At 43.7% G+C, this 21,794-nt stretch overlaps 1 protein-coding gene across 2 annotated transcripts in view; it reads right to left on the bottom strand.

Moving 5' to 3' along the window:
* SLC9A7 (solute carrier family 9 member A7) overlaps nt 1-8,730 on the bottom strand; it is a 66,578-nt gene extending 57,848 nt beyond the window's left edge. The window contains exon 1 of one of the 2 annotated variants that reach the window (XM_042810153.1): nt 8,481-8,730. In XM_042810153.1, coding sequence (XP_042666087.1) covers nt 8,481-8,730 — 250 coding nt within the window. The remainder of the gene's footprint in view (nt 1-8,480) is intronic. The other variant, XM_042810154.1, reaches the window with a different exon arrangement.
* Nucleotides 8,731-21,794: the final 13,064 nt, after the last annotated feature.

Below are 21,794 nucleotides of genomic sequence, written 5' to 3'. Positions count from 1 at the left end.
TTTTACATCCATAAAGCCCTATAAAAGATAATCAGGAGGATGGTCACCCATGTGTTTTTGAAAGCCCAAGAAACTTCTATGTGTTCTGAAGAGAGCCCTTGTCCGACAGACAGATTTGGAAGCAGCAAACTCCCCGACAGCTTAATAAGCCAGAACTTCAGAGAAAAATTAAAGCTGGTACAAAAACAGAATCTTTCCATTCCAGCTCCCAAAGTTCGAAGAATGTGTCTGAGACAGAGAACAAACATGCAAATGTGGTTTAAGAGGTATAAAGGTTAAAGGTTTCTAGAGACAAAAATCAACTTCACAATCTGTTTGCCAAGAGATGAAAAACAGTAATGCTCAGGCTAAAATTGCACTGATATTCAGTTACTCATTTGAAAGTCTACTGCAGGGTTCAGAATAATTGACTTCCACCATCATGTGTCCAAAGCATTTTCTTCCTTCCAAAAATCTACTCCCATTAAATGGTGCCCAATGGGAATATACTCCCTACATTCTGTCCCTTGACAGAAGTACTTGGAAGGCCTCACATTCTTACTGCTCTCTGCTCTGAATACATGAATATCAGGCAATGCTGGAGGAAAAACAAGAAACCACTTCCACAACACAGAAGCATTTGTTCCAGTTTTCCTCCTCCTGGCTTATTTTTCTATTTCCCAGAACTGCAGAACTCCAATGCAGCCAGTGATACCAACTCCACACATCATTTCACAGCTCCTGCAAATGCTCCTTCCATCCCATGTAGCACATCCCTGTGGACCAGCCAACGAGCTCTCCACATTTAGCAGTTCAAAATCCATTAAGCCCAACTTCTGAAGACTACTGAATACTAATTCTGGAAGTATTCAGCTCTACAGCAGAAGACATGTAGGCTCACCAAAGTTCAAGCAAGTTCTCCAGTCACAGAAGAAGGCAAATGCTGAGGCTCAACACATTAGTTTGGTCACTGAGAGAACAAATTAAGGAATACAATCACGTTGTCTCACAGATAAGTGTAAGGGAACTACCCCCAGAAGAAATAGAACAGCCAGTAAGCAAATGACATAACATGGAGGGGGCAACAGATAGGACAGATCACACAGCAGTGAAGCAGCCAAGATGCATGTGACATTTTGAATACAAGTTCCCCTTTCACTGGTCAAGGACTTGATGACATGCTAAGAAGTGTGGGAGGGTGGGGGGGGGAGAGGAAGAGGGGGGCAGGAAATAATTTATCGCTCCAAATTAGCATGGAAGGAGATAGTACTTATCCTAGTGGATTCAAAGAATCGAAACCAAAATCTAGCCACATCCCTGCAGGACACCTGGCACTTGAGTCAAATCTCACACAGGACACTCGGCCACGCAGGACACCTCACTTCAGCAAGCTGCCAATGGAAAGAGCTGCAATGTCACATATTGTCATCTTACACACAGACAAGTTAATTGTATTTTGGAATACATTATACTGTGTTCTTTTGTTTTCACACCTATTTTTGGCTAAGAATAGCCCCCCCCCACTTTCATGATGAGAGAGCAGGAGAACAAAAAAAAAAAAAAAAAAAAAAAAAAAAAAGAAGAAAAAGGAAAGCTACTACTGAGAATATGTTTTTTTCCCTAAAATGGATGTTCTTTATTTAAGCAGAAGAAAGGCATGCATACATCTGTAGACACCTGCAGACACTGACAGGACCTTCTGGCCCTGGCAAAGCCAGTAGCTAAGCCAGTAGCTGGGAGATACACCAGGGTCAAGGTGCAATCCTTTTCCATGCTTTCCTCACACCTGCAGAGGTATCAAGAGGAATTCAGAGCTTAAGCTTTGAATTCCTCTTTTGAAACTAAACATGAAATGCTACAGCCAGGAAGAAAGCACAGACAGCACATGCCTCCCTCAGCTAAGAGCACAGTTCAGCTTTCTCTGCTCTACTCTAATTGAGGGGGAGTCTTTGACCATCTCTACACCGATAAAACCCAGCTCCTTCCTCACAGCTTTTAGGGGCCTTCTGGCATTTCTAAGTGAAGTGAATTGTCTGATATCAGGGCATGAACGAAAAAGCAATTTTATATCATTTCTCTTTTATTCGTTCACACTCAGTTAATTGCAGTCTGAAGTGCTTTTTAATAGGGGGGAAAAAGCAGTACATTTGAACTAAATTACCCATCTTCAGCAGAGACAGAAGAGATCTGATCTGCTGAGAACAACTGTGCATTTTTACAGCACTGGTAAAAACTGTTCAAGATAAATACCCTTCTAAAAAATAATTGCTTGTATCACACTCCTTTCAACAGACACCACTTAGTTTAAAGCAGGAGAAGGCTATATTCAGTCATAAATGGGGATATAGCATTAATCCTGAATCACAAATCAGGTCTCACTAAAATACTTAAACACATATATATATATATATGTATATATGTATATACATATACACCCAAGCCACTATTTCTGTTAAAGTGGACGTATCAGCCCTGAGAGAAATACTGAGGTTTTCTCCTCAGCACACATAAACAGTTCAGTGCAGGACTTGTAGCAGTCAGCAAGGAAAGAACACCCATGGTACACAGCAAGCTGTAAAGCTAGATAGCAACTGCATGATCTGCAGGAAGTAGAAAGTGTCCCTCAACACACCGCAACTCTGAGTCTCACCTATTTATTATTTTGGATGGCTGACTTGCAGCTCCTGCTACAAATTTCTGCTTTCTAATGAGTGAGAGAAGATAAATCATAGAATCACAGAATAGTGTAGGTTGAAAAAGGACCACAATGATCACTGAGTTTCCAACCCCCTGCTATGTGCAGGGTCACCAACCACCAGACCAGGCTGCCCAGAGCCACATCCAGCCTGGCCTTGAATGCCTCCAGGGATGGGGCATCCACAGCCTCCTTGGGCAACCTGTTCAGTACATCACCACCCTCTGTGTGAAAAACCTCCTCCTAATATCCAACCTAAATCTCCCGTCTCAGTTTAAAACCATTCCCCCTTGTCTGTCACTCTCCAGCCTTGTCAACAGCCATTCACAAATAAGAAAGTTGTTGTTCAGAGAGCAGGAGCAAGCAGTGGAAATATCTCCCTAACAGAGCAAGAGAAAGGCTTCACCCAACTCTAAGATATCTTGGCTCTACAGAGTAGGTTTGGAAAGGAAGCAGCTTTGCCACGAGCAGAGGCTGGGAGCACACCCAGCAGAACCCTGTAGTTTCTACCTATGACAGCGAGCCCAAGTCACACAGTCATGTAGAAAAGAGTTTTGCTGCAGCACCTAGGCACTGCCCCAGACTGGCTGTCAGATGAACCAGAGGCACTTCTGAAAGCACCCCGCTGTGCATCTAATTGCTGCATGTGAAGGTGACTTCGGTGTTATGATGCTTTGGTCTTTCTTTAGCACAAAGTGAGGAAGCGATATAAAAGACACTACAATAGAGGCCACTGTTAAAAATCACTTCAGTCCAGCACATTCATTTTTTAAATTAAATATCAGAAAGAACAATGTCCAGATTGCTTGTTCTTTGCCTCAGGTTTATGTTAACATTACATTGGCCAATCCAGCAACAAGCTTATACACCGCTCACATTATGGCCAAGAAAATGCTTCCTCTTACCCTTCTATTGTTACCCACACAGGAAAGTCCCAGCTCGCCATAGCTAAATGAGACAGCTGAAAACCCAGACTTGTTCAGTCACATTCATCTTCTCCCAGAAGCATGGACTTCAATTCTTAAGTAAAGCAGCACTGAGAGGAGGATACCATCAGCACCCAAGAAACATTTCTGGGCAGCCTGTAGGACTTGACTTTTATACATTCACTCATTTTCCCCTTTTCAGTCTTCTCATCTAAAACACGCACTGAGGTTTACTGGAGGAGCTCTGCATTTGCAAAGTCTGAGTTCCTCCGTAATCTTTTAAGGAGATTCCTTGGAGGATCTGTTTACAGTTCGATTTCTATTGCAAAGTGGCAAAGAAAAACTGGAAAACATTACAAAAAAAAAATCTCATGAAATGGACTGAGGAAAGTCTCAGTAACAGTAACTGTAATGTACTATAGAAGAATATGGCTGTCTGACAACAAACCTATGCACCAGACATCAGGTTACCTGTCCCCAGCTCAACACACCATTATCAGCAGAGCCATGCACTGTGCAGACACACATGACACACAAGGCAATCACATGTATGAGCTCTGCAGGATTTGTTTTTCTTCTGCAACAACAGCCTGGTGTTGTGGGGCAGTACTAGCTTTAAAAACCAGTTACCCTACTAGCAAGGATTAGTAAGGATTGATTATACAGAGGAAATACAAGGTCATCATTTCTCTTCTTGTCTTTTACCAGTGATCAGAAAGGTAGACCAGTGCTGATTTGATTGAACATTGGAAAGCTGACATTAACCAATGAATATTAACTGATTTAGATTGACTGCTACTAAAAACACTTTCAAAAAAACATTGTCCTGAGGACTATAACTGAACTGTATCACAAAGAGATTTCGGAAGCATTCAGGCTACTCAATTACCCCACCTGAAAAGCAAAGCTGAAACAGTGGTAGGTTCATAACAGAGATGCAGTGTTTCTGCGATCTCTCAAAGATAAAATGTGAAATTTCACTTGATCACAGACCACAAAGCAAGCTCAGAAACAAGATCTGCAGTACAACTCAGACATCCTGAGCAGACAACAAATGGAGCAAGACTCACTTGGAATGTTTGTATCAATTAATTTAAAAGAACATGCAGGTTGCCAAAGAAAGGACAGTGTTCTTGAAATGGAGTGCTTGGAGTTATGCTCCTAAATCTAATATTAGAATGCCTACATAAAAGTGGCTTATTAAATGCCAACATTGCCATTATTTTTTGATGGTCACTGAGGTGCAAGATGTCTCCTCCAGCATGTCTGCAGCTTAGAACTGGTATAGCAAGTGCTGCAGTGCGATGCGATAAGAACAGGCCTTTCTGTATTTGCTCTTCGGATAAGAGAATCTAGTCCAATACTGAGTATTTCAGAATAAATGTAGTATTTTTTTTTCCTGAACATCTCTCATTTCTCATTTACAAAAGGCAGCTGACATTTCATGACCCTTCACATATTGTTTTTCCTCAAACAGAAGTCCAGTTTGCTTTTATTTTCAGATGTACAGTTTTCATTAGAGGTCTAACAAGTGATCTTGCTGCCTCAACTTGCCTGCATGCTACAAAGCCTGGCATTGATGGAATTGTTTGGGCAGCATGTAACCTTTGAAAGTAGCAGGGCTGAGAAGGCAGAGGCACACAATATAAGGAGCAGAGGTAAGAACCAGGGCAAGCAGCCAGCCCACAGCGCTGGAAGGTGCAGCCTGCACACAGCTCAAGAGCAGCTCTACAGTCCAGCAAGATCAACACCTGTGCTATGTGTGGGCTGCCAGTTGCCTAAGTTGTCACTTACAAAAAGGGACAAGGTAGTTGCCCGATGGCTGCGATACAGCCAGGACATATCCACACACCTGGAGAGCTGCTGCCCTGAGAGCAGAACTCCAGCAGCCACCATCATTTGCCCTCACCGAGCTCTTTCCAGTGCTCTCAGGGGATACAGCCCACACCTTGCATTTCCCTAACATTCCTCATAGAGCAAGGCAAGCCCCCAACACAACAGACTCACACAGCTCAGGGAGGGCACAGGGCAGCATGCCTTACCTTTGGGACTCGGAGCAGTACAAAGTGATCATCACGGTCTCACGATCATCACTGCTGTCACAAGTTGGCATACATGTGTCAACAAAGCCTGAAGTCCTTAATTGCTTCATAATGACTTGCATTGGTACTACTGTTGGTCAGGCAGCCACAGAAGAGCAACATTCCTGTTAAAGCTTGAAGACCAGAATTCAATTGTATTTAGCACTTTATAAGCCAAATGCATCTTCTGGAATAACCTGTGCATAAGCACAGTGCAATGACATGGTATGTAATCAATTAAAATCCACGTTGAACCTGAACCTGCAGTTTTGGTAAGATCCTTTCCCCTTCCATTTACACAGCTGTGAGGTACGGCACATGCAGCCAACCTGTGGGACTTCCACATTGCCTGATCAAAAATAGGATGTTAAGTTGTACATCACATCAAAAGGCAGCCCTGTAAGTCATTAAGAATTCATGTAAACTTCAGGTTGTTTTACATCTCAACACACATCTCCAGAGGAAGACATTTAGCACGTCAGCATAACACAAGCAGACAACAGTATCTGTCTCTATTGAAGAGGAAGTGACAAAACACAAAACAAGAAACACAGAAAGACTGTTATGATTTTAATGGCCTCAAGAAGCAAAGCAACTCGCCTTACAAATCTGCATAACACAGCAAGCCTGGCCACAGAAGCAGCCTTGGTTGCATCGAGGACTGGGTCATGGACCACCACACTGGTGGTGGTATCAGTTACTGCAGATGCCTCCTGCTCTATGAACAACACAAAGCTCCAAGTCTGGAAGAAATGTGAACTTTAGCAGCACCAGCAGCATCGGGGCCACAGTTCCTCTTAGCTGAGTAAAATGCATACTTTCTTTAACAGATGTATGACCAAACCAAAGAAATATCAAAGTGGAACAGGATGTGCTCATAGCAGGGTTCCCAGAAGAGATAAGTCAGAAACGTTGGTGAGAGGTCTGGCTGGAGGCAGCTGCTCCTCTCACCACCTCAATCCAGCACCGTGCCACCCAGCTCCCACTGAGCTCAGAGAAGGATCTCTAATAGCACATTGCTACAAGGGAACAGAGCTAGACCAAAAATCCAGCAAGACAATTCTTCCAGGTCATTGTTTCCATGATAAAAATTAACCAGCCCTTAAATGCCAACCTGCATCTCCTGTACACCAAAGACATTTACACGTTGTAAAAACTGCTGTTAGGGAAAACAGCATGCTCTCTGGTATACCAGAGGGGCTCACTGAGAAGGTGTGTGCATCAAGGGATGACCCATGAAAACAAAATGATTTAAATGAGGGCACATCAACAATGTGCAGTAGTTTGAGCCAATTGTTCTGGCAGTGCTGCTTATGGTGCAGAAAGAGCTACAGCACAGTGCCTTCTTGAGAACAGAATTTCAGCATTCATACATCAAACTGGGAATCCAGCATCAATTTCATGGATCAGAAAGTGGAAGTTATAGCAAACTAATTTGGGTTTAATGAGAGGCAGGGATTTTTGACTTGAACAGTTCTTTCCTCGCAGCCCACCCAAATGCACACAAATAACAGGGCATCCCAGGCATCTGGGCACTACAGACATCAACTCTCCAGGTACACAGGATTTCTACCACGAAGCACAACACCTGGATCTCTGACATGGCCTTACAGCAGCTCCTGAAGGTGACAATACCAAGGTGATACCTAAATAACACCTTCAACACAGCTTCACTGTGTCACTTCCAATCAGCATTTGCACAGTTAATCTACCATCTCCCTTTCAGCTGCTAAGGATTATTATGCCGGTGCATTATTTACTCATATCTCCAATCTTTAATTTGTCACTTTCCAGCAACAAGCATACATGAAACACACAGCAATGCAGCAAAGGTATCAGTGACTAAGAGCAAATTGGGATGGCTTAAATAGAAGCATCAGCAGAGGAAAATTCCACTGCTTTGCAAGCAATCACAGAGATCACAGCAGTACCCATCAGGGAGGAAAACCAGCAGTACCTATCAAGGAGGAAACAGCTCCTTTCCCCCTCCCACGAGTGTGGGATCTCTCAGCTGTGGTTACCCCGAGCACGCTCACCCCAACCAACACCAGGGAGGTGTTTCGCACCGTTTGCAGGAACAGATTTAGCTAATGAACGAGAAGAAGGGCCTCTGGCACCGAGGCAATAACCAATCGCGGGCGGACAAATCATTTTTTAAATGGATGGCTGCTCCTCATCGGTGCCGCTGCGCTCTGCACACCAAACTAAGCACCAAATACAATTGCATAAGTTGGCAACACAATGCCACGCTCCAGCAGCATCTCAGTGTCATTGACAGGAGAGAGCAGCGCTCGGCTGGTGTGGAGCGCCAGCTCCAGAGATCAGCGGAGTGCCTGTGTCCTCCTGCTCAGACACTTCCCTGAGGGCTCGGCGGAATGTAGGCACCTCAGCGCCGACGGGGGGTCAGGATGACAGGAGTGCGCCTTCGAGGCTCTCCGATTTCGCAGCAACCGACCGGCAGCCGGCGACGACTCGCACAGCCCAGGGCTTCCAACTGCCACCAATAGGACCCAGCGAGCGAGGCGGCTCTGCAAAGCGGAGCAGGACGCTACGGCCTTCCAGTCGCGAAAGCGGAGGATGATGACAGGTCACGGCTCCGCACGCGGCGCCGGCCCTCCCGCCCCTCAGGAACCGAAGGCTGCGTCTCCCCCTCGTCTCCGTGGCACCGGACACTCACCGGGGCGGCGGCACCGGGCGCCCCCAGCCCCGCGGTGCCCCCCGCACCCCCCGCCGTCGCGGTCTCCCCGCGGGCAGGGCGCTCTCCCGGGGCCCGGCCGCGGAGCCAGGCCCGCCGCTCACCGTAGATCATGGCGAGCCCCGTCTCGTGGAGGAAGCGGACGCGGCGGTGCTTGAAGAGCCAGATGGTGAGGATGGTGAGCGTGAGCAGCAGAATGAAGGTGAGGAGGCTCACGCTGTCCTGCCTGTGGCTCTCCTCCGCCTCCTGCTCGGTGGCGAGTTCCTCCATGGCGCTGCTGCTACCGCCGCCGCCGCTCCGCTCGGCCGCCCGCAGCCCGCCGGCTCCTAGCAGGAGGAGCAGCAGCAGCGCCATGGCCGCGGCTCCCGCCCGCGGGCGCTGCCCTCTGCCCAGCCGGCGGCGGAGAGCAGCGGGGGCGGCCCCGGCGAACGAGAACCCGCCCACCGCCCCCACGGTCCCTTAAAGGCGCCGGGCCGGGCAGCGCCGCCTCCTGGTTGCTGTCGCCCGTGGGGTGCCGCGCGTGGGCTCCACGGTTCGAGGCGGCTGAGGGCCGGGTGGGGCGGGCAACGCACCGCCCCCGGCTGGGGCTCGGCGCTGCCGGGCGGAGCCGGCTGAGCTAGGCCGGAGCTGTCTTCTGCGGCACCTGCGAGGCGATGGCTGGCCATCCCCGTGCGGCGCCTTTTCCGCTTCCGAAAGTTCTGCCGAAAGAAGACGGAACGCTCGGGTGCTCCTGAAGCACTGCAGCGTGTCCCCGCGTGGTGGTTCGGTGGGTTTGGTTTCATGGGGAGGAAAAATGACTAAAATGCAGGCTGCTCGCTTGGGATTTCCTGCCCGAAGGAGGCAGGAGTGGGACGGTGGGAAGAAATCAACCGCTCCTCGGTGGTCTTCGTGTGGAATCCCTGCTGGAAAAGCGCGCGTGTGCCTCGGGTTCTGAAACCGACCACGCTTTGGGGTAGGGGAAGAAAAGTCGGTTTTCACAACCAAGCTAATATTGGAACTTTCTCCTTCAACTTTCTTTTAGTTAAGGGCTGTTCTCTGCCCACATGCTGCCGCACGGCCCTTTCTGTGGGTACTCACTGGAGTCTCCCCCTGAACTGTCTCCTCTTGCTTGAGGAACTCGTATCATCTCCTATTGCACACGTTTTCGTTTAGAACCCTTTCAAGGTGACAGCTATGCAAATCCCCATTTTTATTTTAAATGTGTTATTTATACAAACGCTTCCGCCTTCAAAACCCGGTACAGTTGCATACAATTATCTATAAAGGCTTGACTGCACAACGGTGAAAGTTTATGTCGGTGGTGATCCCATTTGTAAGCCTCTTAAAGATGAAAAGCATTAATTTGCCCTGAAGACCCAGCTCTTAAACCTACACGAACTATTGAAGATTACTGCCTCCAGGCTGCCATATGTTAAATAGCACGTTTAAAATTAACATTGCTGCTACAATGGGAGCATTACACCTCTTAAGTCTTCAGGGTGTGACAGCCTACAGCCTCGCAGCAGCCTACTGTGTGTAGTGCAGTGCTAAGCACATGCAACGCCGATGAAGTTGTAAAATAAAAACCTGAATGGCCATAACAGATTCTCTTCTACTTTGTTCTTTATCATTTGCTGCTGAGTAATGCCTGTCCCTCACTGTAAAGTGGGGCTTAAAAAAAATTTACATTGATGTCATAACTCCATCTACCTCTCTGCTGACCTGCTGTCAGCATCTTCAGTTGCATATTGCAAAGTCAGTAGTTTGTTGTACCCTTCAACATCAGTGTGGGTTGTATGTACTAAGCCTCTTGCCCTCCAGGCAGCAGCAGTAATACCAAGGCAATTCTTTCAATACTTCAATGCAGTAACTCAGTTTTACTCTTCTCTTTTTTTCAGCAGTGTTCATTGTGGAATATAACATTCGCCCATAGTTTGGCATGTCAGTGCTACCATGAGCACAACTTTGCCACACTTACAGGTGCTTGGACTGCTGCACTGTTCTTGTCACTTTTGCCCAGGTGTCACCTATGATGAGAAGGAATGGCTTCAAGTTGTGCCAGAGAAGGCTCAGGTTGGAATTAGGAACAATTTCTTCTCGAAAAGTGTAGTGAGGCAGTGGCAGTGCCCAGGGAGGTGGTGCAGTCACTGTCCCTGGAGGTGTTAAAAAACTGTGTGAATGTGACACTGAGGGATGTGGCAAGTGGGCATGGTGGGAGTGGGCTGCTGGTTGGACTGGATGATCTGAGAAGTCATTTTCAAACTATTGTGTGACCTCATCCTAGGGACATCTCCACTGAAAGCAGTACATCACTGGGTACTCTCCCAAAATTCTTTTTATTGCATAAACAATTATGTTCACCACTGGTATGCATAAAATGGGGCATAATTCATTCCTACCCTGAACAACGTGGATGTGACTGAGTGTCAAAAAATTGGTGACAGGAACATGGTTGTCCACTAAGGAGATCAATGTTTAATAGTGATGTAATTAAAGTCTCCTCAACTCTGCACTTTCTCTAGCACATCGTTGCTAGGGAATTTGATGCACACTTTCCAGCACAGTATATTTGATTCCTACTGGCTCAAGTTTGCTCTTTACTTTCACTGATTGGTATTGTGGTGCTTGAATAGTTTAACTGACTTAAACGGGATCATTTGGGGAGTAATGGTGTTGAATAGCAAAAAGAATTAGGCCAGGTTTCTCTGCACCCCTCTGAACCAGGGCTTACTAAGAGAGTTGCGTGGCATAGTCTGCAGCAGTTTGGTGTGGTGCTTTTAGTTCATTGCGAGCAGCAGCGACATCACCACTAGGTGCGCTTCATTCCCACGGTAACTCTTTGGTGCAGCTGTGTTCTACACTTCTTGGCAGGTCTCTGCCTGCCTTCCCACACTGTTCTGCGCTGAACCTTCTTCACGTGCCCTACAGATGGCACTAGGACGTTACTTAGCTCAGCTTAAAGGCTGCCACATGCACTGCAGAAGTCAGACTGCTCATCTAGCCAAGTGGCCCTTTTGTTTTATTCCTGCTTTCTTCTCTCTTATTCTATTTGTATCTGGTCCCGGTCAAAGATCTTAGTTCTGCTTGCTGCCTGTGAGTTCTCATTTAAGGCAGAAATATATATTTATGGAGATGCAAGGCAATGACCAGGTGGGTTCACAGTGGAGTTGTCATTGTTTTATGATTTTTTGTTATCACTATTCCACATCACAACATTTTGTAGAGCACTGGGAGTTAAAGAGTTAGCGCTCCAGTTTCGTTCCAGGATTGTCTTTATTTCTGGGTACCTGGTTCTCAGAAGAAAAGAACTACATACCGCAGAAGATTTTCAGTGTTCCATTTCCATTTTCCATTCAGAGGGAAAGATAAAACTGTTTGCAAGTCACAAGACGTCCCTTTTCTTCTTACTGCTCATCTCTGCAGCACATGCTCCCTTAGCCATCTCGTGTTCAGCACTGAGTAAGACCTTTGGTTTTGGACAATGTCTCTCATTTACTTGTTCTATTAGCTTCGATCCCAATTAACTAGAGATAACTCTAGACATAACTCCATGACAAGAGTCTTGAAACTAAAGCTATGAAATGGTGCATAGAGATAGCAAGGGAGACAATATAGTGACTCAGTTAAATTCAGCCATACTTGAAGGAACATGTTGGTATAAAATACAAATAAATACGTGAATTTGAGAGTGACTCATAGGATTGATTCACAAGAATGTAACCAAAATGCCATGGCTGTAGATATGGATCAGCCCATGCCATTCTTTTTTCCAACCAGTTTTCTCTCATCGACAAGTTCGGACTGTGAGAAGCATGATCATGTAGTCTGTTCAGCAATTTTATCATTTCCTTTGTGATGTAATTCATTGTTACCACATAATATGCCCTTTACGTTTATTCTTGATCCTACAATTGTGTAATGTGATGTTAGGCAAATGCCAAGTGTTATTTTCACACCTTCCTCTGTCTCTGAGCTCCTGGTGGTAGGAGGAGCCCCTCCATTGTTGGCCCCTCATCGATCGCACTGAAGAACTTCTCCCCCTACTCAGATCTTCTCTGTATTGTGCAACATGTTTAAGCACATGGTATTGCTGAAAGCATTTTGAGATTTCCACTTGTCTAACATGCCTTCATCAGGCTGATTTTGATAGAGAAATACTCCCAGCTGCTTGCACTTATAACAAACCAGAAAATCAGACAAATTCCTATCTTGATATGCAATGTCTTTGTGCAACTTCCCTTGCACACTCAAATTTTCTACCACATTAATCCAGAATGCAGTGTTGATTCACATGCAGAATAACCTTGCAGCTGCTAATGCAGGTCCTTATCACGTTCCTGTCTTTCTTCTTTCTCCTCTTCAAGCCAAAGCCTCCCATTATCATGCTTTCAAAATGACAACCCACTGTGAACCTCTTGCCAGTTTCTGGCAGTAGTTGGGTCACCCTGTGGGCTAACCAGCCATGTCAGCATTCCCACATTCCCACACCCTGGGATTTCAGAAAAATGTGCTTTGTTGCAGACATCTTTTTAAAGACAGCTAAGTGTTCTGCAGTAAAATCCTGAAGAACATGTCATGTTTGGGCTCAAAAAGGAATTTGTTTGAATCTCCGTTCTATTGGAATTACCAAAATTTGTGACATGTTTCTCTATTAGCACCAGTTTTGCAGAGGTGTTGTATATCAAAGAAGATGTCAAAACTGCCATTTTTTCATCACATGAATGAAGAAATCAACATTAGTCTTTCTAGCAGACAAAAACCTAGAGGAAGCTCTTTTGTGATATTTGTGAATTTTATCCACAGGAGTGGGCTTTGCTGTTTCCCTCATGTCCAACAAGTTGCTTTTCTCTTCTACCTATTCATGAAATCAGGCAAATTGTTCTACCAGGAACAAAGCAGGTTTCCCCTTATTCATCAGCAGAAGGTAGCTCGTTATTCTTTGCAGGTCACACCATGGTTATCACTTTCAGTGTTATAACTGCTTTAAGCAGCTCAGTGATCACTGCTCTGTTCTCATCGCACATCCCCATGCATATTTAAACAAGTGAATATTCTATTTCTCAGGGCTTGCCTTGTGCCAGAATAATAATAGTAATAAAAAAAGCTCTGGAGAAGAGCAAGTGAGCCTTGTTTGAGGCACGTGAACCGCAATTAGATCTCCTCCCATGCAAAATTAATCTTGTCTACCTCTATGAAGAGTTATTAGAACATCAAAGCTGCAAACATGCAAATGGATGCTCTGTGCTGTCAGTTGGACACTACTAGAAGCAATGCCTATGGAAGGTTTCTTCACTTCTAAAGTGCAGAGGATGAAAGACTGAGAAAGATATGAGCACAGTGTTATGGCATTCAAGCTTGGTAAATACTATCTATATTCTACAAGTAGATTTGTACAGCTATACCATATCTTTTGACAAAGCTCTCCTGGAAAAGCCTGCTGTTCTTTTCTTGATAGAGAATCAGAATGCCAAAGTTATGTTTGATTAAATCTTGATTACATTCAATACAGTATGCCTGTAAGCATTGCATAGGTTAGAAAGTGAATGTTTGCATGTAAGGTTATGTTAAGTATCTCAGTTTCATCTGAATTAGGCACCTAAATGTATGAAATATGAGTTAGGCATAGTTAAACATACAGAGGAGAAGGATACGTCTGTCTTAGGAAGCTATACATAAATGTAATTTTTACTCTTGTTCTGGAAGAAAGGCAGAAAACTTTTAGGTTTTTGTTTGTTTGTTTGTTTTTCTACAGGAAAACAAGCTTTTCTAATAATATTTGATCCTAAAGCATCCATTCAGAAATGTGCTTGAGTGATAAAAGGCGCCAACATGCTGCACTTTGTGCTTTGCAATTTTGGAGGAAGCCTCACAGTTTGCTCAATCTAACTTGCCTGTCATATTTTCCTAGGCTCTCCTCCTGCTGAAAGTGCTGAATTATTAACAATATATTAATACAGCCAATTTGTGTAATCCAAACAATCCTCTACACAGGCAATAAATTACTCATGGAGTGACAGAATGGCCATTGAAGTGGCCAGTAATCACAAGATGACCTCTCCAAGGAGGAGACCCCACAGTCTCTGGGCAGCCTGTGCCACTGCTCCATCAGCTGCACAGCACAGGAGCGCTCCTGGTGTCCAGAGGGATCTCCTGTGTGCCAGTTTGTGCCCATGGCCTCCTGTCCTGGCACTGGGCACCCTGGCTCTGTCTTCTTTATACTGTCCCATCAGATATTTATATTCATTGATGAGATTATGAGTGTATGAAGAAATGAGATGAGATTATTAGTGGTGAAATTATGAATGCAATATCAGTTTTAGTAGCAATGCTTATATCCAGAGTTTCCCAGACTGGCAAAATTTTAAGAGAGTAGCCCTTACCTCCTAGAGGTAAGAACAATTTTGTTGTAGATCTTGATTTCTGTGAAAACTGGAAAATGGATTGACTGTTACTGATCTCATTTTACAGTGTTTGACAAATGGTGCATGAAATCTGGAGATGTTTTTTGAAAGGCCACGTGGACGGCCACTTCCCCACAGCTTGGTGGAAGCCTGCATCCAAGGCCATCTCAGTGAGAGAGGTTCAGATAAAAGTTCTGAAAAAGATCAGCTAATGGTAATACTGATAGCTGGTTCTTTTTCCCAAAAATAAGCAAATATGGGCTAGTGAGGACAGTGCCACTGAGCAAGTTTTAATGTCTTGGTTAGTGACAATGGGAAGCTCCATGGGAAGACATGTTGGCACCAACAGTTGATCCCTCTCACAACAGCTCTGCATCTACCAGATTAATTATTACAGTGGGTCTGGGCCATGTTGTGACAGAATGTGAAGTCTGACAGCTCCCCAAAACCATGCCTATTTGAGAAGGAGCTGGATAGGGATGCTATTGAAAGGGATGTTTATTTGGTTGATTGTTAGGCTGCCGGCCAAAGGCAAGAAGGAGAAATACTCCAAAAAGCTTAAAACACAGAGAGCAGTTGTCAGCTACTTCAAAATGCAGTCAATATTATTTCAAGGTGTATCACAAAGGTAGGAAAAACCGAAGGCAGGTATGTTAGCAGAATCAGCTTTATAGTAGTCAGGTCAGTACTTTTGCTGCTGTTAACAGAGGGTTTCATATGACACTGGACTCTCCCTTTTTATTTCTTTTTATTTCTGATTCTAATGGATAGCATATTTCATTCTATAACAACTGTTTTCCATGTGAAGGTTATTTGCATATTCCTAGTTCCTTATCCTTCCCTGTTTTGTGCTTTTCACAATAAATGGGCAATAGCAAAAGTAGGGTGATTTATTGTGGCATGGCTGGTATGTGCATGCAAAGCAGGGGCATCCAGCAGGCCAAAGCAGTATCTGCAAATGCGTCTAGCAAATGTGGAGTATTAGAGCATTTTTTTCAAAAGCAGCTTACATAGTAAGTACATTGCATGACCTCTAGTGGCATTAAGCCCAAGGCACTGTCAAAGTCATGCAGCAATCTGATAAAAGTGAGGAGAAGCCATGCTTATGGAGGCACTACCATTTATACGGTAGTTTATTCTAATGTGTCCTGCCTCACTGTCAGGCCTGTGCTGGCCCAAATGTCCCACTGCCAGGATAAAGCTGAGAAAAGTTTTTAATTTAGCAGGAATTCCAAATGCTCAGCAGAGCAAATGTCTTGCAGCAATAACTTTTGTTGTAAGCTAATTACACGAGGTCATCGATCTTCCCGTGCATTTTCACACAGAGAAATAAGGAACCAGCAACACTAGCTCAAAAAGGAATAGCAGTGAGTATTGGGAAGTAAAGGCTCCAGCATCTTGCAATGATTCATTAAGTTGAGGAAAACCATTTTTTTAATGTTAGCAGAAGAATAATGTTCCATTTCCCTGTTTTTGTGGGTCTTATCCCCTTGAAGAACAGGAACAGTCATTACTGACTTCCCCTTTCAGGGTTCAAAGTCCCTCAAGCGAAAGAAGCGAAGAGCGACTCAGTGCCTGAGTTATGGCAGCAGGGAGAAGTAGGACCATTGCTGCCAAAGGAAACTGATGCAAAGATACAGTGGAAAGGGAAGCAAATGTGGCAGCAGAAAAGTGAACTTGGCTATGTGATTACAGATCCATGCTTTCACATGGGACATCCTCCTTGGGTTAGTAGCTGGTGTGGCCTCAGCAGGACAGCAGGACACACTGGGACAGCGATATTCTGTGGAGGTGCTGGGCCGGTTCCCATGGCTTCCCTCCTCATCCATCATGTTCTCTAGCCTGAATCATGGAGGTAGTCAGCAGACAGGCAGGCAGTCAGCAGTCTCCAGCAGCCCCTCAGCAGAAGGAATCCCAGTGCTCTGCCACACCAGGGAGAAGGCTCTTCAACAACTGCAGCTGCACCTTGTGGAATATGATTTTTGTGTGTGTGTGTGTGTTTAAGTTTAGTTGCACTCACATTCTGGGGTCTGAAGCCTTTCTCTTGTGCACTTCTTTTTCACTCATGAGAGCTGCCTGTTTTCTTGACGCTTTCTAATTATTCGCATGTTGTTTTCTATAATTTGTTGTTTAGTCCTTTGGTGTGTGAATAGCTGTGAAATAGAGAGAGGAACTTGAAAGTAAATGCCTTTAAAATTTAAAAATCTTCTTAAATAGGTGATGTACCAAATTGATCACAGAGCACTTTAATTAATCCAGAAAATTAGCACTGTGTTCTCCTTATCTTTCAAAACTGTTCAAATTCTTTTCTTATGCCTAAATAAGACTTCGTGGATTAGTTTCAAAGTATGAGACAGGCTTATTTACTCAGCATATTAATCTTTATAAATTCTTCATAATTAACAAGTGACTATAATTTAGCCAACTGTTTGAAGTTCTGTTGTTATACCAAACACCTCTTTAATGTGTGTGTGATTTGCTGTTTTTCAGATGCAAGCCCTTTCAGGCACTGACAATTGTAGTTCTGTTTATGTCTAGTGCCTGTAACATACAGGATACTGCTAGAAACAATGAATGATAAACAGTTCTGCATAAAAAGCATGATTCACCTAAAATAATTTTAGAAGGTTGGCTTTAGACAGCTAGTGTTTCAATGTCTACGTCTGTATTCCTCACTCTAGGTTTACTTTCATATTCAACAAAAAAACCAGAGCAGTTGTGATGAGTCAGACTAGCTACCCCAGAAAGTGCCTACCTGGCGATATGAATTGCCATTCCAAAGTTTTTCTCTATTGGCTTTATTATAAAGATTGCTTTGGGTGGCAAACTCAGAGAGACGTGCCTGTCTAACTAGAAAAACTGGGGCTGAGGAAAGCTGCCCACAGCTCTGGTTTGTATGGCAGGGAAGACAGTAGTGGGTACAGCAATATTCAAAAGAAAGCTGCTTTTAAATAGTTCACCTGCACTGAAAACATGCAATTTCTTAAAGATGCACAGCAGCGACAGATTTTTCCTCATCTAATTAAAAACTGAGACAATCAATAGACTGTTTTGCTGGGGACATAATCCCACTGAGATTCATCTGAAACAGAGTAAAATATGAGTCCCTAAGACAGCCATCCTTACTGGATTCTGGTTATTCTTTTCTTGATTTGGCCTTGTCTTGATGCATGTCCTGCTTACAAGTTTTTACTTAGGCTACTGCAGTTTGAATGACTTCTGAACGCGTAGAAAGAGAGAGGCATAAATTCCCTAAAACAGCCCATAGGTGAATGAGGAGAGTCTGTAATTTGCATTAACTCAGACATCTTCCATTTTCTCTTCCTCACCAGCCAGCTGTGCACCATGACTGCGCTTCTCTTTTGACCTTTAGGTCAAGATCTATCAGCCTAAACTGTATGTAGGCTACTCAGAGTGTGCAGTATCCCTGTGTAGACTCACAGAAATTGGGATTTCACCTCTGAATATTAAACTCTATTTTTATACCCATCTGAACTCTTAGGAATGTCTCTCTATGCCAGATTAGTCTAATGTGTACCTGTTTCTGGTGACTGAGTCAATTTTCCAAAAGAACATATATTTAATACCAACCCAGTTTTTCCCATTTTGACTGTTTTAATGTATTCTGTGCTCTGTGCTGGACTTTTTTGCTCCTTCAGTGTAAATTACATTATTTGAAAACCAGACTTAAAGCAACAAGCCTTCCCAATATGCAATCAAGCTTTAGAATTTTAACCCTTCCAATTAATACTAATTTTTATATGTTTTCCACCTGCTGTCTCTGCAGAATCCCTTGCTCCTTTGTGTTATTAACAGCATAACTAATTTATTCCTCAGTCTTACGGTGACGTAACAGCATTTCCAAAAACAGCCTGGAATGTTTATTATATATTCTGCCAACAGACAGAAAGGGAAGAAAAGCCAAAAAAAAAAAAAAAAAAAAAAAAAAAAGATGTAATCCTTTATTTGTTGACTTCAACAGCTGGAAATTTTTTACAGTTAACACTTGAATATTAAAAAGATGCTGCTCAACTTCTATGAAATCTTGATCTGATCCCCTAAAACATGTGGGGATTGTTCAGGGATACAGATGCTGTGTAATTCCCTAAAGTATGTGCAGGCAGAGTCCAGCACAGACATAGTCTTTGAGTATATTTTGCCAGGGTTTCACCATGGTTGCAAACAAGTGATATCTTCTACATTTCTGTTGGAGACCCCACTTTTCACCAGTCTCCCTGGGAACATGGGCCAGCCACCGTTCTCACCCACAAAGACAATGTGCATAGCAGGCTGGCACCATAGATAAAGCCACCTCGCTAAATTTACTGCTTGGACCTGGAAGAACATGAATAGGCTGTGTGACAACGTAAAATAAGACTGCAGGTAAACAAATTTTGATGAATTATGCAACAGCAAATTAACACATTGCTACCTCTGACCAATCGCTTTTGGTGGTCTGCCGCACCACCAAATGATGAGGACAGTGTGTACGCCAGGCTTCAGCTGTCCCTCTACACAAATAGAACCTCTGTCCTGCAATTAAGAAGTTCTTTAGGCACTAAAAAGGATAACCTCATAGAATTGTGGTACAATCCAGGTTGCAATGGATCACAAAAGATTGCCAGGCCCAACTTTTTGTGGGAAAAGGAAACCTTGGTGTGATCAATATCAAAATTAGATTTAGGAGAAACCTCTCTTAGGTTTCCTGGTATCCGTTGCTCCTTGTCTTCTCCATGTAGCTCCTTGTGAAGAGAGAGCTTCCATCCAACTTCTCTTCTAAGGTGAAAGACAAGAAGGTGTAAAATGACTAGAGCAAGCAACCTTTACTTGGTGTATTTCCGGCCTTCCTCTTCCATACTAGGACTGCAGCAGAGTGAAACTTTTCTGAAGCCTACATGTGGAACAGCACTCTGCAGAGCAGCCCTAACATTGGGTGTTAGAGACAAGGATAAAAGGTAAGGTAACTGGAGATGCATGTTGACAAGTGTTCCTCCTGGTTTTAACTAAGATGCAAAGGGAACTGGAATGCCTAGAGCAAAAAAAAGTCCTGCTATCAGCAGCGTAAGGAAGAAAGTAAGGTCTGCTGGACTGTGCTTCAGTTGCTGTTAAAGCTCATCTTCATTATTCTTCTTCATATGCTCCATTTGGCATGTGCATACATGCCTTGCTGAGTCAGCACTGTAACTTGTTATCTGAATTGCTGTCCAATTTAAAACAAGCCACAAACATACTCTCCATAAATTTTATGGTTGTTTCATTGCATTTGCATCTAACATCAAGCTGAAGAGTCCTGCCTGCCCCAGCTCGGTGTTCACGTAGAACACAAGCTTCTCTGGCAAAGTGTACGTTAGGCAACACTCAGGTTGTGGCAGCTCTCTTCCTATCACAAAAACGGATCTAGGATCTGGGCTTTGTGTAAGATCTATGAGACGATAATTGCAAAATAAGAATGTGCTTTACAGCTGAAAACTTAATTTGCTCGGTTTCAGTAAGTGCAGTCAGAACACCAGCAGCCCTTTAAATAAACTGCAACCCCTTTCATCTGCAGACTTTCTGTCACAGAGACAGCTTGCAGCAAAATTCAGGATAATGTGGGTCTCGTGTCATATGTTATGCTGTCCTAATACCAGGATACATGCTTCAAATGTATTGGATAATTTAAATCATGGTCTACTTTCAAATATTTCTTTCGTTCATTTGGCCATCAGTATTTAATTTATGCCTTTCTGAAATTTTGGCTGTTTAGAGCTTCAGTGAAAAAAACTTCAGAAAGGACTTGTAGTTCTGTGAATACTTTTAAGAGGGATGTTAAATAATTTACTCCCTGTCCGCACAGAATTCCACTCATCTTTGTCCCAAACACCAGCAACAGAAAAAGGGTTGTGTATATGCTGTAATTCCTTACCAGGAAATTATTTGAGGTTGGGAACACCAAGAAGGTTTTTGGAACAAAAAAAAGCTTGCAGATATGAACTGTTCAATTTTCCTGTTTGTGCTTTTCCTTGTTGCAGCGGGTCAGTTCACAATAAGCTGTGACACAGCCACACTGGCCTGTTGCTCCTGGTTCACCAACCCCAGTGTTAGAGATGTATGTCATGGCTGCCAGACTCTTTGCTGAAGACAGCTATGAAAAGGACATGCCCTTGTTGTCCATTGGCACTGTGACTGAACAAAGCTGCCAATGACCAGGGTTGAATTCTATATGCAGGGAGATGCTGGAAAAAAAGATGCTTTTCAAACATGTTTATTGAAAAAAAGGAAGAATTCAGATTCAGCAGCAACAATGCGAAATAGACTCTAATATATTTTTTTACAAAATTAGCCATATTATTTGTCCATCTTGGTCTCAAGTCCAAACCAACTTCTGTTGGCATTCATTCTGGCAAGAGTATCTGGCATTAGAAAATCTGCAAAAGGGACCAAAAAAAAAAGGCCAGCATGGTCTCAGAATTTGTGACAGTTGCTGTATGAGATTATTCAGTGTATTTATCATCTGCTTCTGTTAAAAAAAAAAAAAAAAGTGTCTGTTTAGACTCAAATGCACAGATGTCTGATTGAAATACTTGCTTTTCACATTCAGCTGTTACCCAGTGCAGTTTGCCACACGTCTGTACAAATGCGTGTATAGCTGGTTGGGGACTCTGATAAGCAGCTGGAGGTGAGGGATCTTTTCCGGGAATGCTTCTGCCATAAACATGTATCAAAGCTCAGCCCCAGAGTGTGAGCTCAGCAGTAAAGCATCCTTCTCTTTCTTTATGCTGAATGCAACATAAGAAATTGCCACTGTCATGTGCTATTTGTCTCACACTTAATTCACAATTTCACATGAGTATGGGTGAATCTAATCTTAACTAGGAATCCTTTTCAAAACACAGTCTAGGTAAGCTGCCAGTATGTCAGGTATGGAATTTGTAATGCTTCCTGGTGGAGAAAACATGAGCTGAGATTTTAGGAAACTAGTTTTGAAGTCTTTTTGTTTTCAGAGTCTTCCTAATTTTCATGTCTTACAGGTGAAGTTTTCAACTTCTCTATAAACCA

This window comes from Centrocercus urophasianus, unplaced genomic scaffold (assembly GCF_019232065.1).
Source record: "Centrocercus urophasianus isolate 14NV4802_14NV808 unplaced genomic scaffold, USGS_Curo_1.0 seq_12, whole genome shotgun sequence".
Lineage (NCBI taxonomy): Eukaryota > Metazoa > Chordata > Aves > Galliformes > Phasianidae > Centrocercus > Centrocercus urophasianus.
This window is presented reverse-complemented; position numbering and strand designations above follow the sequence as displayed.